Raw genomic sequence first — 16,754 nt, 5'->3', positions numbered from 1 at the left:
AGCGGGATGCACAAGGCAAAGGTATGACCTTGATAGGTTTTCCTTTTACCGGTCTCAAGGTGGTTGATGGGAGACCGGATTATAGGATAGATAGCCGCACTATCAAGAGGGGCTTTCGGTTGGGTAACTTGATCACATCGTCTTAGGGAGCTCAATCCTTTGCATACTTTGCATATCCTTATTGCTTCTTGGTGTTTATCTATGTGAGGTTCTTGAGCTTGTTGCTAGCTTTACAACAAGTCCAAGTTCATCGAAAACGGAATCCGCATGCATCTTCTATTGCGTTTTCGAGTTTGGACGTCTTCACCGGTTCTTGACGGTGGGAGACTCCCTCTCTAAAATCATCTAAAATGTTCTGAGAGGAGTCTCCATATTTCCAGTTTTTGTTGGGGTTCTATTCGTCGTTATCTTTCCAACAAAATTGGTTTCATGCGAATCGGAGTTCGGGAGCAATAGTTATTAAAGAAAAGGTAAAAGAGAAAAAGGAAAAGAAAAGAAAAGAAAAAGGGGGGAGGCGGCCGGTTGCCGCCCGGCCTGCCGGACTGCATGCCGGCCCACCCGGTCGACCGGGCGGCCACTGCCCACCAGCCGGGCAGCCCGGCTTGCCCTCCGGTCCAACCGGGAACTTGACCGGCCGCTTCCCGGTCCGGCGGCCCACCCGGCTCGCACCCCGTCGCGCCCCCGCGCGGCCGACTCCGCGCCGCCGGCGGCTGGGCCGCCTCCGCCCACGCGGCTTGGGCCGCCGCCGCCCACACGGCCGGGCCGCTCCCCGCGCGGCTCGGGGCCTTTCCGCCGCCCAGCGCGGCGCGCGCACCTCGCCCAGTTCTTGGTCCGGCTGGGCCGGACCCCAGACCGGCCTGGCCGGCCACAGCTCCGGTCAACCGGCTGGGCCGCCGGCTGGGGACTTTTTCTGGCCCGTTTTTCTGCCTATTTTCACCTGGTTTTTCCCCAACGGTTATTTTTCTCCCTAGACTATAAATAGCCCTTCTTCCACCTTGAGCAAGCAGTTCTTCCCATTCTCTCTCCTCCATTGCTACTATTTGAAGAACTTGCTCTCCCCCTTGAATCCTCCAACCATTCTTGCTCATATTTGAGGATTTGGGAGAGGGGATCTAGATCTACACTTCCACCGATCGATTTCTTCTCTAAGTGAGGGAAACTCTTGGGATCTAGATCTTGGAGTCTTTGGTTGACTTTCCCCTTGTTCTTCCTCTCCAATCTCATCCTAGCATTCGTTGCTTTGGTGGGATTTGAGTGTGAAGGACTTGAACACCTCCGGTGTTCTTGCTTTGCATCATTGCATAGTGTTGAGCTCTCCACCACGATTTGTTCGAGTGAGAGACCGTGAGCTTGTTACTCTTGGAGGGTGACCTCCTAGTTGGCTTGGTGATTGGTGCTCCGGTGATCTCTTCAAGAAGATTGTGAAGAGGCCCGGGCTTCTCCTTCGTGGAGCTTGTGAAGTGGTTGTGGAGCTTGCCATCTCCGGAGCGGAGGAAAAGCTAACCATAAGGAAAGGGCCATTATCCTTCGTGGGTGTGGTTCGGAGAATAGGGTGAGCCTTCGTGGCGCGGGGAATCCTTCGTGGGACCTCCACTCCTCCAAACGTGACGTACCTTGTTGCAAAGCAAGGGAACACGGGAATACATCCTCGTCTCCGCGTGCCTCGGTTATTTCTATACCCGAGCTCTCTTTCCTTGTGATAGCCATCGTGCTTGAAGTACATATATCTTGCTATCACTTGTGCTACATATATCTTGTGCCTATCTTGCTTAGCTCTAGTTGCTATTGTTACACTTAGTTGAGCTTAGCATATTTAGGGTTTGTGCTTGTAAACTAAACGATAGCTTAATTCCGCATTCATACAAGACAAATCCGCAAGAGTTTGTAATTGCCTATTCACCCCCCCCTCTAGGCGACATCTCGATCTTTCAAGGACCTCGTCCAAGACTCAAATGGACGGTGTATTTATCCGTTTGAGTCGCCCGGCGGACACGTGGACGTCACGCGGACGCGCACATACGTCCGCCTCAAATTTTATTCCCCAACGGTCACAACCTAAAACAGACGAGGTAACCGTGCGACTCACAGGGCACGCCCACGCCACAACACCTAGGGATGGAGGCTGCCGGCATCGAGGGTGGCGAGGTGCGGGGAGGCCGGCGTCGTGGCGCAGCGCGGCCTGTGCTCGTAGCAGCGTGGCGAGGCGAGGCCGGGGCCCGCGGGGGCGAGGCGCGGCCGGTGCCTGCGTGCCCGCGACGACGTGGCCGGCCGGTGCTCGTGGTGGCGAGACGAGGCGAGGCCCGTGCCCGCGGTGGCAGCACGTCTGTCAGGCCGAGAAGCTTTGGGAGAAGATTCAGTGCTTTGAGATTCGTGTGCACACGTGCCGCATTTAAGAGTTGGTCTAATTTGACGGGTGGGGAAGACCCAGTCTAGTCGGATTGCCTCCTCCTTCTTCTTCTTCTTCCCTGCTCCTCTTCCGGACCGCTCCCCACTCAATCGACGAAAAAAAAAAACTAATACGGCTGAGCTTCTAGCCGCACCATGCCGCTCCCATGGCGACGCGAGTCCGTTCCCCTTCCTCCAACTTGGGATTAGGAGAAGGCCGTCGGAGGAGCTTCCAGGGACGCTCGTGATTCCTCCCTATTTGATGACGGATTTCACGCATCCCGTGATTCCGTTCCCCTTCCCCCCTCTTCGGATCGGGAGAAGGCCATTGGAGGAGCTTCCACGCCCCTTCCTGCTAATTGCGTCGCTTATGAATTCCCAAAAGCCGATGCTCTTGGTAAGCCTATTAAGGGGGTGTTTGGTGTGGCTTTTTTTGGCTTTTGGCTTTGGCAAAAGCCACCAAAAGCACCTAAATAGGTGCTTTTTTTGGCTTTTGGATTTTGGAAGCCAAAAACAAAGATCCTATTCTTTTGGCTTCCAAAATCCAAAAGCCAAAAAAAGCACCTATTTAGGTGCTTTTGGTGGCTTTTGCCAAAGCCAAAAGCCAAAAAAAGCCACACCAAACACCCCCTAAGATCCAAACACAATTGCCCTTATGGACCAAAGATGCGATTTTTCCTGCCAATCCTATGGTTTATTTCATAAAGATGCAATTTTTTTATGTTAGTTTTGTTCTCCGCAATAGAGCCTAAATGCTTAGCTCTCGTATTCTAATTTTTTTTTATCGAATTGTTAGTCTTCCTGTTAACTTGCATAGGCCCAGTTTACTCAGGGCGAATCGAATTGCAATTTCTATGTGCTAGTTTCAGAGTAACTTATGTGTGCTAGTTTCAGAGTAACTTCTGCCTGCTAGTTTCAGAGTAACTTCTGCTTGCTAGTTTCAGAGTAACTTCTGCGTGCTAGTTTGCTAGATTCGGAGTAACTTCTGTGCGCTAGTTTCAGGGTAACTTCTGTGTGCTAGTTTTAGAGTAACCCCAGGTTTTATTAGTAGGCAGAGTAGCTGCCAAGTTTTAGTATGTAACTCAATTAGCAAGTGACTGCAGCAATAAATTTGTCTCCCCGCTCCTCTACTGCGCCTGCTGTGTTCCCTAGTCATAGCAACAACATTTTTTAGATGCTCAATCACACATGTTGTGATTCTATGGTGCCGTTGCTTTGCTCTTCCAAAGGCTCTATTAGTTACAATGATATTTTTTTCGGGCAGCGTATGCGGGCTTGTTTGCCTGGCTATACACCATCCCAGCCTCTATTCCACTGCTGCCCCTCCTTCATTGAGGAAGAGCCCTAGACTCTTTTGGCGCGAAACAAGACAGAGAACCCATGGGGCACCCTCGTCAACCGACGAACCCATCCTCGTCCACTTGCCCTTCCTCCCCCTCAACCCCCCTCCTTCGATGCAAGGAATTGACGACCAGATATTTGGGGAGTGCAGCAAAACTCCCATTAATATAATTTATTGAGATCTATGTGATAATGATCTCCATTTCCCTTCAAAAAGATGTTTTGGGTCAATTCCACTCAATCCCAGTTCGGTTGCTGCAGATTAGGTTCTTTTCTTTTTGTATGCCATCCTATTATGATTTCTTCTACTGTTTTAGTTTTCGTCAATTCTCAATCCAACCGCGCATGTAGATTATGATTTCTTCTTTCTTCGTTCTTTTTTCTGTTGGGTTTCATATCTAGCCTACCCCAACTTGCTTGGGAAAAAGGCTTTGATGTTGTTGTTGTTCTTGGTATGGCGAGTTGGCAATCGCATAATTTTTTTTTGCCGGTATGATTTTCATTTAGCCTTCAGACCTGTTGCAGATTATTTTAGTAGCTTCCATGTGCTAGTTTCAGAGTAACGACAGGTTTTATTAGTAGGCAGAGTAACTGCCAAGTTTTACTTTGTAACTCAACTAGCAAGTTCCTGCAGCACCAAATTTGTCTCTCTTTTCTCGATCTCTATTGTGTTGCTGCCGTTGTGTTCCCTAGCCATAGCAACAACATTTTCTAGATGCTACACATTGCCGTAGATTATGTTTTATTCGTACAATTTGTGTATGCTGTTTTTTTACAGAATCCAATCTACCCAGCTAGAACTATCTGTGTGCAGTACCATAGGGGTTTCCCTATGGTTTCACGGTAATTTTTTTTATCTGTGTATAGGTATGCACATTTTGTTTTGCAAAGGCATTAGTGATAATCCTTCTCAGCTAGATTTGATATTTGTTTGCAATCGTATTCCTTTGTTTTGTATTCTCTGCTCCAACCAGAGCCTAAATTTATTCTGCTATTTGAAAAGCTCACCCAGTGATATCCTCTTCAGAGTCAAACATGCAAGGAGATAATATGATTCCAAATTGGTTTCCCGATTCATGTTTCATAATTGTTATTTCACTACATCTGAATGAGGCTTTTTTGTCGGAAAGGGCAACATGCACATGTTTGCCTGGCTATATAGATCTGCTTAAATATATTTTCCTTCAAAGAATACCTTAACATGGTTTTTTCACAATTGCAGGACCTTACGCAACTCCAGGCTGGTCAGACCTCCCCATCGATCTCCTGATCCGTATCCTGCATCTCCTCGAGCTACCCGAGGCCCTCGCCTTCCGAGCTGTCTGCCCGTCATGGCGCTCTGCCTCTACGGCCGCGGGCAGTGTCCCACCTCGCCGTTCGCCGTGGCTCGTGTCCTTGGCGAAGGAGCCTCTTCCATCGCAGGATCCACAGCGGCATGCGTGGCGTAGGTTATGGGAGCCTGCTGCCGCTTCTGAGCTCCGCAGCCTCCTGGACACTGAGAGAACTATTAAGGTCAGCTTTCCCCATGGCCAGGTTGTGGCCCTCTGCGGCGCGTCCCATGGCTGGCTTATCACTGCAAACAAGCTCTCTGACCTCGTCCTCTACAAGCCCTTCACCGCAGAGTTGGTTCCACTCCCGCCGATCATCGGTTTTGATTCGTGCATTGAGGGGGTCTACGGAGACGACGAAGGGAAGACCCTCATGGGGTATCGCTACGGGTGTTACGAGAGTGGCCGTGTCTATAACTTGCAAGAAGTGGGTTGGCATTTCTATGACAAGGTTGTCCTGTCAGGTTCTCCATCTGCTGGTCGTGCATTTGCTTTGGCCATCTACTTGGATGGCAGGCGACTCTCTTTCGCGAGGGTAGGGGATGCCCGTTGGCAACAAGTTTCAAGGATACGAAGAAGTGATGATGGCTTTGCAGATTGTGTCTACCACCGCCGAAGGTTCTACGCGGTCACGATGAGAGGGAGATTAAAGTGTTTGGATTTTGGTGGACCTGGCGAACTGTGGATGGAAACAGTCATTGCTAAGGATGACGACATTGATGGTGTTATCACGAGGTACTTAGTTTCGACCCCTTGGGGCCGTCTCCTGCAACTGCGTGTCATTCTCGACAAACACCAGGTAAACAACGTCAGGGTGGAAATAGACAGGCTGGATATGAAGAGTCAGAAAATGGTACGACTGAGCTTGGGGAAGGCTCTGCGGGGGCACTCGGCTTTTGTCGGACAGAATAACCCAGGTCTTTTATCCCCCAAGGAATTCCCTGAGCTCAAACCGGACTGCATCTACTTCACAACTCCCCGTCTGACAAAGCATAATGTTTCCGATAAACGCCATAACGAATGGAAGGGTGTGAAGGTATATGACTTGAAGAAACGGACCCTAGATGCTGCTTTTACACCAGGTGCAGGAGATCATGGAGCGTGGTGTCCATTTGAGGTCTGGTTCACGCCGAGTCGATGATGGCTAACCAAACCCGTGTTATAATTTTTTTTTTTTTAGAGAAACCCGTGTTGTAAATTGTAAGATTCGTTTCGTTCTGTAATAAACTTGCGTGGGACCTAGGGCCCAGCCAAATTAGGGGCCCAAAGCTGGTACATATGTACTACATGTAAGGCTAAGGCATACTATAAAAGAAAAGGAGGCACATCTATCTATTGTACACGCCCAGCAAGGTCCAGACCTCCAGGCTCCAGCAAGGGGTACACTAGTTAGAGACTGACCTTCGCGAAGGTAAGCAAAGGGTTACTAGCTAGAGACTGATCTTCGCCGAGGTAAACTTCGTCCTGCACAACGTACGTACGGTTGACACGTGTCAGCCCCGCGTGACACGCTCGCCCGCGCGAGTAGAGCAGCTCTAGTACTTACATCTACGAGCGTAAAGCCGCGTATGTCCGGTCACGGGCGTACGTCCAGCCGCATGCACGAGCAAGTACAGGTACAGAAGTACAGTCACCCACACGAACAAGTACATGTATAGTTGCGCCAACAAACAAGTACAGGGATAGAAGTACAGTCGCGCACACATCAGATACAGAAGTACAGTCACGCACACGAGCAAGCACATAAATACAGTTGTGCACGCGAGCAAGTACGGGTACGGAAGTACAGCGCACACGAGAAAGTACAGATACTGAGTAAAGGGAAAACATCATCAAATACACTAAAAATAGAAGTACATATCAGTTGAAATACGAGTACAATTGGATACACACCACGAGTTCAACCATACCAGTATTGAAAGTACATAAAAAAAAAATCAAAATCTATCAACATGGGTCTAGTTTTGAAGACAAAAGTGAAAACGGAACGTAATTTGGATTATATTTTTCAAGACATTTTATTTTGAAAAAACGAATTTACAAAATAAAGGGAAAAGCTACGCATCCTCCCTCTGTTTTCTTCTCCCTGCTCCCTTCTCCCCACCTTAATTCCCCTTGCGACATGTACCGAGTAAGGAGACAACTACTCAGAGATTTTATGACACCACAACGCGCCATTTATCTCGTACGGAGCGAGTTGTCTCTCGCGATGTAGCATGGAGAGTCGGAGAATGACTGCTGCTAGCCTGCTACGGCCACCTTGTGCCCTAGCGCGCAAGAAATTTGGGAGAGAGCAAGATGGGCGTAATTCTCTTGGACCGAGCTGGTCTGATTTCAATAGTAGAGAAACCCCCCTTTAGTACCGGTTCCAAAGGGGCTTTAGAACCGGTACTAAAGGTGCCTCCATGTGGACACGGAGGAGCCCGCGGGGCTGGAGACCGGTACTAAAGGCTATAACTACACTTAATCTCTAGTCAAATTACTTACCCATGGTCAAACTTCCCGATCGGTCACCCATCCTCACACTAGCACGCTTAACTTCCGAGTTCCTTTCCGTCTCACTTCCAAATGCTTCGCGCGCATGTTGTTGATAGTAGTATCATATCAATCCTATTAACATGTTGGTCGATGTCACACTTCTTTATTATTTGTATTGCAAATAATTCTTTTAATAAACAAAAGTAATGATGTAATAATAATGTTGAATAAATAAATAAAATTAACTTTTTTAATTTATATTATTTTTCATTATTTTTTGAATTTTTAATATTTTTTTTGCAAACCTAAAACCTGAAAATTTGAAAATCTTATAATTTGCTAAAAGTAATAGTAATGTTCTAGGATTAAAAAAATCTTATAATTATTAATTTTAATTTAAAAAAAATAAAAAAATATAAAATTCTAATTTTTTGGAAAAAACCTAAAATCTTCCTGCTTTCATATTTTCATTTGGAATTTTGAGAATCTAAAAATGGGCTAACCGGGTAAACCCAGGTGAATTCGGATGTAAATTTTTCCCACGATGATTTTGATATATTATAAGTTTTTTTCCGACATCGTATGCAAAAGTTAATGCGGTTTTACCATTTTTCAAAAAAAATTTACAAAAAAAGTCAAAATTCGAATTTCTTAATTTCACCGAATAGTAGATTGCATAACATACAAGAATCTGAAAACATTTTATTTTTTTTATTTTCTATCATTTTTATTTGTATTTTACAAAGCAAAAAAAGCGATCCACAGGGGGGGTGAGGTGCGTGGGGAGCAGGAAAACCTTTAGTACCGGTTCGTGACAAGAACCGGTACGAAAGGTCTACCCTTTAGTACCGGTTCGACGCCAACCCTTTAATACCGGTTCGTGACACGAACCGGTACTAAAGGTCCTTCACAAACCGGTATTAAAGGTTGCAGGGGGCCTGGGCAATGCAACCGGTACTAATGCACCCTTTAGTACCAGTTCGTAAGGAAACCGGTACTAAAGGGTTGGACGGAAGCCCCTTTTCTACTAGTGTTTTTCGTGTTCTCGATCCAAAATTTTCAATCTGGTGGACCGATTTGTCTTTTCCAACACTTGCAGCTACTTCCGTTCCTTAGCATCTACCCTCGGTTCACCCAAAGTCATCAGATAGCCGGCTTGAGTTTTACTAGTCTGCTGCAACATTCACGTGTCCTCTCTCCTAATTTCTTGTAAACATGTCTCAGAAAAAAGCTGTGAATAAATTCATGTGACTTTTTGTTATCTTAATTTGGGTCCATTGATGGAGTTCGCCCTAGGGCCTCTGTAATCCCAAGCCGGCTTGATTGTAACCTTTTGTTTGGTGTGACCTGATGTTGTGCAACTTGATAGACTATGTTAGAGAAGACATGATTGCATGCATACGACTTGGTGTTGTGTACGTGTAAACCTGATGGATTACTATATCTAAATATTTTGTTGTATGACACCTGATGCATATTGTTTCTCTAAATTATGTTAAAAATTTCCCAAATTACTCGTGTTAGGAGGGCTGGTTCAACCATGTGTAAATTTGGTGGACCCCAGTCGCCAGTTTGGTTGTTGAGTGGGTTAATCCTAAGTTTAGATCTCTTTGCAACAGAATACATGTAAAGGTGATATTTTCTGCAAAAGAAAGATAGCAATTATGAGTAGTATGTGTAACACATGCAGCAAAAATAGGTGGTTTGTGCAATTTGCTCGTCCAGATGAGGAGCGAGGACGTACCGCTGTAGGATCGGGTTACAGTGGCAGAGTAGACTTCGGAGAAGGACGTGTTCAAAACCGTCAGGCCGAGAAGCTTGGGAGAAGATTCAGTGCTTTGAGGTATCTGTGCTTTGAGATTCGTGTGCACACGTGGCGCATTTCAGAGTTGGTCTAATTTGACGGGTGGAAAGACCCAGTCTAGTCGGATTGCCTCCTCCTCCTCCTCCTTCTTCTTCTTCTTCTTCTTCTTCTTCCGGACCGCTCCCCACTCAATCCACGAAAACAAAAACACAAATACGGCTGAGCTTCTAGCCGCACCACCATCGTCTCCGGCAGCCCAACGCCCCCCACCCCGACCCTATGCCGCTCCCATGGCGACGCGCGCTGTCCGCCGGCTCCGTCGCCACACTCGCCGGCTCTTCCTCCTTGGCCGGATTTCACGCATCCCGTGAGTCCCTTCCCCTTCCTCCAACTTGGGATAAGGAGAAGGCCGTCGGAGGAGCTTCCAGGGAGGCTCGTGATTCCTCCCTATTTGATGACGGATTTCACGCATCCCGTGATTCCGTTCCCCTTCCCCCCACTTCGGATCGGGGGGAGGCCATTGGAGGAGCTTCCACGCCCCTTCCTGCTAATTGCGTCGCTTATGAATTCCCAAAAGCCGATGCTCTTGGTAAGCCTACGCTAATTTTCCGCAACGCCTATTAAGATCCAGAAACAATTGCCCTTATGGACCAAAGATGCGATTTTTCCTGCCAATCCTATGGTTTATTTCATAAAGATGCAATTTTTTTATCTTAGTTTTGTTCTCCGTAATAGAGCCTCAATGCTTACCTCTCTGATACTTTTTTTTATCGAATTGTTAGTCTTCCTGTTAACTTTCATATGCCCAGTTTACTCAGGGCGAATCGAATTGCAATTTCTGTGTGCTAGTTTCAGAGTAAGTTCTGTGTGCTAGATTCGGAGTAATTTCTGTGTGCTAGTTTTAGAGTAACTTCTGTTTGCTATTTCAGGGTAACGCCAGGTTTTATTAGTAGGCAGAGTAGCTGCCAAGTTGTAGTCTGTAAGAGCATCTCCACTCGTCCCCCATACGGCGTCCGCCGCCTGACCGTATGGGTGGTGTGTGTGTGTGTGGGGGGGGGGGGGGGGGGGGGTGTGTGGGGGCCGCCTAACCCCTAAATAGGGGTACCGGCGCCCAGCCGCACCCCCTAAACGCCCACCCCAAATTCGAAACTTTAAAACGTTGGCCGATCAGATTTCGTGCCCAAAAGATCATTGTCTCGACGAAACACATCGTAGCAAATGGAGATCTCGACGAACACATCGTCATAAATCGCAGCATTGAAATGTCTAGCGAACCAAAAAAGGGGCGCGCAGGCCGGCAACACGGGAATCAAGCGATTTCCTCAATCGGGGAATCGGGGACGATGGTGGGCGTTGTCGGCGTAGCGATCGGCGATGAGGCAATCGATGGGGAAGCACCAGTGGCCGGTGGAGTCGCGGTGCTGGGCGGGGGCGTAGGTGGAGCTCGACTCTCCGCTAGGATGGTGGCGCGCTGCGCGGCGCACCACGCCTTGACGTTGCCGTCCATGCCGCTGGTGTCGATGAGCAGGATCGCCAGATCCTCCTTCTTCTTGGTGACGATGTTGGCCTTGATCAGGTCGAGCTTGATGTCCTGCCTCTCCATGACCGACGCCCACCTTGCCGACGCCACCTCCTCCATCTTCGCGGCTTGCTCCGCCCGCGTGGCAGCGTGCGCGGCGGCGGCAGCGATGCACGCCAGGATGGACGAGTGGAGCTTCTCGATGGCCGGCGCGGGATCCCTCATTGCCTTGGCTTTCTTGTTCCCGACGGGCCGACCAACAGCAGCCGGTGTAGGCGTGTCGTTCGGGTCGAACGGTGCGGCGGCCTTGGCTAGGGTAGTCCGGACCTCCTTCCACTTGTCGCACGTCTCGATCCGGGCGAACACATGCACGAACTTGAACTCGACGTCGTCATTGTCCTCGCGGTAGGCGGTGATCATGGCGCGCATCTGCAAAAATGGCGGACGGTTGAAATGCCGGTGATCAAGGGCAATGAATGGTGGGAGCGACGACTGTACCTGATCCTCCAAGTTGGTGCCGCTAATGTGGACGCGGCGAACCTCCTCCACAACGCCGTGCCACTTGTTGCAGGCGTGTTGGATCATGTGCCAACGGTGGAGACATGACGGAGACGTTGCGATCGGCGGTGAGCGCCTTGAAGTAGGGATCCAGTAGCAGACACTCATCGAACGTGGCCTTCACCCTCTTCCAATAAGACTCGGCGTTCTGGTTGGCGCCGGTGAAGGGGTCGATGCTCACGGTCTTCCATGCCTCGGCTAGGCACTCGTCCTCCCTGGAGCTCCACTTTGGCCCGAGCCCGCCGGCCTTCTTCTTCGGGTCCGCCGCGGCAGCGGCGCCCGATGCGGTGTTGGCCTTCTTTTTCTTGCCCTTGGGGTCGGCGACGGCCGGCACGATCTCTCCGAGAGCTTCGGCGTAGGTGTACACGTCGTTCTCCCACCCAGCGTCGTCGCCTTCTTCCTCATCCTCGGCGTACGCCTCGGCTTCCTGCTGCGTGAAGGACGGCAGCCCACTGGTGCCGTCGATGATCATGTCATGATGGTGTAGCCCGGCATCGAGACGAACGGCGCTTGTGCGCTGCTGCTCGCGGCGAACTGCTGGTAGCCGGGGTGAGGGCCGGGCTGAGGAGGAGGCCCGCCTCCACTGTACGAAGTGCGCGCCGGAGCATAGGCGATCCGGCCGCCAGCATGTGTAGATCGGTGGCAGTGGAAGTGTTTGGGGCGGCGAAGGTGTTGGGGTTAAACCCGCCAAGCGGGTCAAAATCGTGGCAGCTCGGCGAGAAGCGGGACAATTGGGGTGGGTTACCTTGGGCGTCATGGAACAAAGGCGACGGCGACGAGGTGGACGCTGATAGCGAGAAAACGCTGCCCTGGCTGCCGCTCCCTGCGGCGGGGACGGACGGATGCGCCGGGCTGTGGGGCGCCGCCATGGCAGCGACCCGCTCCATCAACACAGCCTCTTTCGCCTCCGCTGCCGCATCCCTCTTCGCCTCCCTCGAGCGGTGGCTGGCGTTGTCCATCGCCCGACACTGGATGTCGAACGCCCACTCGGCGTTGGTCATGCCCGGCGGCCTCTCCTTGACGATGGGTGCCCGCGCCGCCCTCTTCTTCGGGAGCAGGCTTGGCGGCGAGGGCTTCCTACGCCGACGCGCGCGGAGCGACGTACTGCCTCGTCTTCATGGCTGGACGACGGAGCAAGGCGACGGCTAGGGTGGCGGAGGCGATGGTTAGCGGACGGAATGGCGGGAACTAGTCGAGAGAGAAGGGGAACGGGGTGGTATGGCGCCAAGAACGGCGGGAAAGCTAATTATTTTGGGGGAAATTAGTCGTGTCTCGCCGACAGAGCTGGCCCACGCTCGCTTTTAGCGCCATCCGGCGCCCCCAATAGCCTCCCGCCGGATTGGGTTCGGCCTGGTGGCGCCGGATGAAAATACGCGCCGCGCCGGCGCGAAAGTAATTTTGGGGCGCGTGGCTGGGGGAGTATTTCGGCGCTGGCACCTCTATTTTTGGCTGTTGGGAGGGCGAGTGGAGATGCTCTAACTCAACTAGCAAGTAACTGTAGCACCAAATTTGTCTCTCTGCTTCTCTACTGGGCATGATGTGTTTGCTAGCCATAGCAACGACATTTTCTAGATGCTCAATCACACATGTTGTGATTCTATGATGCTGTTGCTTTGCTCTTCCAAAGGCTCTATCAGTTACCCTCCTATCTCTATCGCACTGCCGCCCCTCCCATTGAGGAAGAACCCTAGACTATTTTGGCGTGAAATCGAAACGGACAAACCATGGGGCACCGTCGTCAGCCAGCAATCTCACCCTCCTCCGCCTGCCCTTCCTCCCCTCAACCCCCTCCTTCGACACAAGGGATTGACAACCAGATATTTTGGGATGTCAACAAATCTCCCAGGAAATAGCTTAAAAGTTTTGGGCAAGTCTCAGTCTAACAGCGCATGTAGACTAGGTTCTCTTTGCATGGTATGGCAAATTGGCTACTGCATAAGTTTTTTTTTTCCGGTATGATTCTCAGTTAGCCTTTGCAGAACTCTTGCTAGATAATTTTAGTAGCTTCTGCGTGGTAGTTTCAGAGTAGCTGCCAGGTTTTATTAGTAGGCAGAGTAGCTGCCAAGTTTTACTCAATAACTCAACTGCAACACCAAATCTGTCTCTCTTCTCTCGATCTCTACTGCGTCGCCTCCCATCGTGTTCCCTAGCCATAGCAAATTATATACTCTTTGTACAATTTGTGTATACTGTTATTTTCTACAGAATGCATTCCTTCCGAGCTAGAACTATTTGTGTGGAGGAACTAGTATGTACACTTTGTTCTGCAAGGGCATTTTAGTGGCAATCCTTCTCAGCTAGATTTGATATATATTTTTGCAATCCTATTCCTTTTGTTTTGTATTCCTCTGTTCCGAACAGAGGCTAAAGTTATTCTGCTATTTGAAAATCTCAACCGCAGTCATATCTTATTCAAAGGCAAACACACAAGGAGCTTATACGATTTCAAATCGGTTTCCCATTTCGTGTTTCACACTTGTTATTTCATGACATCCGAATGGTGCTTCTTTGTCCGAGAGGGCAACATACACGGGCTTGTTTGTCTGGCTATATAGATCTGCTTACATGTACTTTCACAGAATACCTTAACGTGATTTTTTTTCACAATGGCAGGGCCTTATGCAAGTCCAGGCTGGTCAGACCTCCCCATTGATCTCCTGGTCCGCATCCTGAATCTCCTGGAGCTACCTGAGGCTCTCGCCTTCCGAGCTGTCTGTCCGTCATGGCGCTCTGCCTCTACTGTGGACACCACCGGCGTTCCACATCGCTGCATGCCATGGCTCGTGTCCTTGGCGGCGGAGCCTCTCCCTGGAAGCAAAAAAAGTAGTAAGCTGTGGGATCCCACTGTTTCTTCCAAGTTCATTAACCTTGTGGACGAGAAAACTTATAAGGTCAGTTTCCCCCGGGGCCAGGCTGTGGCCTGCTGCGGCGCCTCCCACGGCTGGTTGGTTGTGGCTAATGGACTCTCTGATCTCGTCCTCTATGACCCCTTCACCGCGGCGCTAGTTCCACTTCCGCCAATCACCAGCTTCCCGTTGTGCATCGAGGGGGTCTATGGAGACAAAGGGAATGTCGTGGGCTACCGTTACGTTAGTGACGGTAACACCCCGTGTAGTAACCGTGTTCATGACGTGGATTCTTTGGGCATGGAATTGTACGACAAAGTTGTGCTCTCCGGCTCTCCGTCTGACGGTGACACCATTGTCTTGGCTATCTACTTAGATGGCTCGCAACTCTCTTTTACGAGAGTAGGAGACAATTCTTGGCGGCATGTGTCGGCGATAAGGGGAAGCAACGATAGTTTTTCTGATTGTGTCTACCACCGTGGTAGGTTCTTTGTGATGACAATGGAAGGTTCATTGAAGTCTTGGGACCTTAGTGGACTGCATGGGCTGAAAAAGAGAACGATCATTGCAGAGGACGATGGTGACTTCTGTGATATTATCACGAGATACCTAGTTTCAACTCCTTGGGGACATCTTCTGCAGGTACGTGTCATTCTCGACACTGATCAGGAAAACTGTGTCAAGGTTGAAATAGACAGATGTGATCTCAAGAGTCGCAAAATGGTTGCACTGACCCCTTTGAAGGCTCTGCGGGGACTTGCAGTGTTCCTGGGACAGAATAGCCCAGGTTTTGTACCCATGAATAAATTCCCACAGCTGAGACCCAACTGTATCTACTTCACAACTCCACGACTCAGGAATGACAGCACTTTTGAGCGTCGGTATAACCAATGGAGTGGTGTAAAGATCTATGACTTGGAGAAGCAAACACTGGAACCTGCTTTTCCGTCGGGTGGTGGTAACTATGGAACAATCTATCCGTCGGAAGTCTGGTTCACACCGAGCCTGTGATTCAGCTATGTTGTTACTTGTAATAGCATGTTGCCATATAGAACATTCAGTGTTTCAATGTATATTACTACCTCCATCCAAAAGCTTAGGGCTTATATTATTTTTTAAAAGTCAAACTATGCCATGTTTGACTAAGCTTTTACCAAAAATCATTAACATGCAAAATATAAAATTAATATCATTAAATAGATGATGAAATATATTTCCTACGGTATCTACACAATATTATATTTGTTGATAGAATGTTCTAAAAATTTGGTCAAACTTTACTTGGTTTGACTTCTCAAAAAGAAATAAGCCTTAAGCTTTAGGATGGAGGTAGTAGCATTTAGGCATAGGTATTTTGCGGTGAGCTTCTTCTTTGTTGTTATCATTTCGATGGAAAAAACTGTGTAATATGGATATTTCCTCACTTGAAAGATGTACTACCATAAAAGGATGTCGTAAGTTTGTTTAAATTTAGATGTATTTATATAATCACTTTTTAGTGTGTACATACATCTGAATTTTGACAAATCTTTAACTTCTTTTTGACATCCTTTTGTACACTAAGAGCACCTCTTCTCTAAACAGAGTTCAAACAAATATAAACGATCGTTAGGTAAAAAAGAAAAACAGAAATGCTAGACTTGTGAAAGATTTCTTACGGACTGAGCCTATGGACAGACGTGGAAACAATTGATTGGCCAATTTTTGGTTCCCTTCTGTGAATGTAGGGCTGTGAAGGCGAGGAGTGATTAATTCCACGACTGTTCGTAGTAAGTCAGTTGCCGTAAATATGAGTCCGTAGATGTACTTACTACTGGTCCTCTCAAATGCATTCATCCTTCTCTAAGACAATGGAAGTTCAAACAAATATAAACGATCGTTAAGACTATGGAACTTTAACCATCCACCACTTGATTATTGCATAATGGGAGATTGCGCTCCATTTGGCTCACAACTAACTCCTGAGTATCTTCTTATTGAGAAACTCCCAAGTTCTTTCTGCCAGCAGTTTGTCCAAAAGTAGAAGCAGCCAGAAGCGATTACCAGTTACTTCAAGCCCATTATCCAAGAACCCTATTTTTATGGATTCTTTTCCGAAGTTGAAGTTGTGGTACCGGGAGCACCAACCTTGTCTGGCCTCCACTCTCACTGGACTCAGCTCATGGAACACCTGTACATAACATTGTAGACAGCCTTCTCAACTTGATTTTTTTAAAGCCTTCTCAACTCAATGTTCAGAAAGGTGAACAAAGGTTCTTTAGCTAGGAGTGGCAGCATAAGTAACTCCTCTAGTCTTGGTGGTGACTATTCACATCTTTGGCCTCAGTTACCTGCTTGGGAAATACTGGAAGCTGTCCCATTTGTAGTTGATGCTGCTCTAACTGCTTGTTCCCATGGAAGACTATTTCCACGAGAACTGGCTACAGGTTTGGTTGTTGTTTTCAGTTAAGGTCAATCATGGTTTCAGAATTGAGAGTGAGGGTTGAGCTTCAGTA

The 16,754-nt window shown here is 48.7% G+C and overlaps 2 protein-coding genes across 2 annotated transcripts; both read left to right on the top strand.

Annotated features, from left to right (window-relative positions):
- Positions 1–2,115: 2,115 nt before the first annotated feature.
- LOC127315068 (uncharacterized) lies at positions 2,116–6,389 on the top strand. The gene is made up of 3 exons (XM_071824394.1): positions 2,116–2,145; positions 2,596–2,782; positions 4,949–6,389. Exons 1-3 carry the CDS (start codon positions 2,116–2,118, stop codon positions 6,193–6,195), a joined length of 1,464 nt encoding a protein of 487 aa, XP_071680495.1. The 3' UTR covers positions 6,196–6,389.
- Positions 6,390–9,492: 3,103 nt separating this feature from the next.
- LOC127315069 (putative F-box protein At4g22170) lies at positions 9,493–15,720 on the top strand. Its single transcript, XM_051345600.2, has 2 exons — positions 9,493–9,925; positions 14,027–15,720. The coding sequence occupies exons 1-2, from the start codon at positions 9,616–9,618 to the stop codon at positions 15,268–15,270; spliced, it is 1,554 nt and encodes a 517-aa protein (XP_051201560.2). The 5' UTR covers positions 9,493–9,615; the 3' UTR covers positions 15,271–15,720.
- Positions 15,721–16,754: the final 1,034 nt, after the last annotated feature.

This window comes from Lolium perenne, chromosome 7, assembly GCF_019359855.2.
Source record: "Lolium perenne isolate Kyuss_39 chromosome 7, Kyuss_2.0, whole genome shotgun sequence".
NCBI lineage: Eukaryota > Viridiplantae > Streptophyta > Magnoliopsida > Poales > Poaceae > Lolium > Lolium perenne.
Note: the sequence above shows the minus strand (reverse complement) of the source record. Positions and strands in the feature narration are given on the sequence as shown.

What these genes read in the sequence shown, in the direction of transcription:
- LOC127315068 (XM_071824394.1), top strand. Translation starts at nt 2,116, where the DNA reads ATGGAGGCTGCCGGCATCGAGGGTGGCGAG. An exon ending in CCGGCATCGAGGGTGGCGAG is followed by an intron (nt 2,146 to 2,595) that starts GTGCGGGGAGGC and finishes ACTTGGGATTAG; the next exon opens with GAGAAGGCCGTCGGAGGAGC. An exon ending in CCCAAAAGCCGATGCTCTTG is followed by an intron (nt 2,783 to 4,948) that starts GTAAGCCTATTA and finishes TCACAATTGCAG; the next exon opens with GACCTTACGCAACTCCAGGC.
- LOC127315069 (XM_051345600.2), top strand. Translation starts at nt 9,616, where the DNA reads ATGCCGCTCCCATGGCGACGCGCGCTGTCCGCCGGCTCCGTCGCCACA. An exon ending in CCCAAAAGCCGATGCTCTTG is followed by an intron (nt 9,926 to 14,026) that starts GTAAGCCTACGC and finishes TCACAATGGCAG; the next exon opens with GGCCTTATGCAAGTCCAGGC.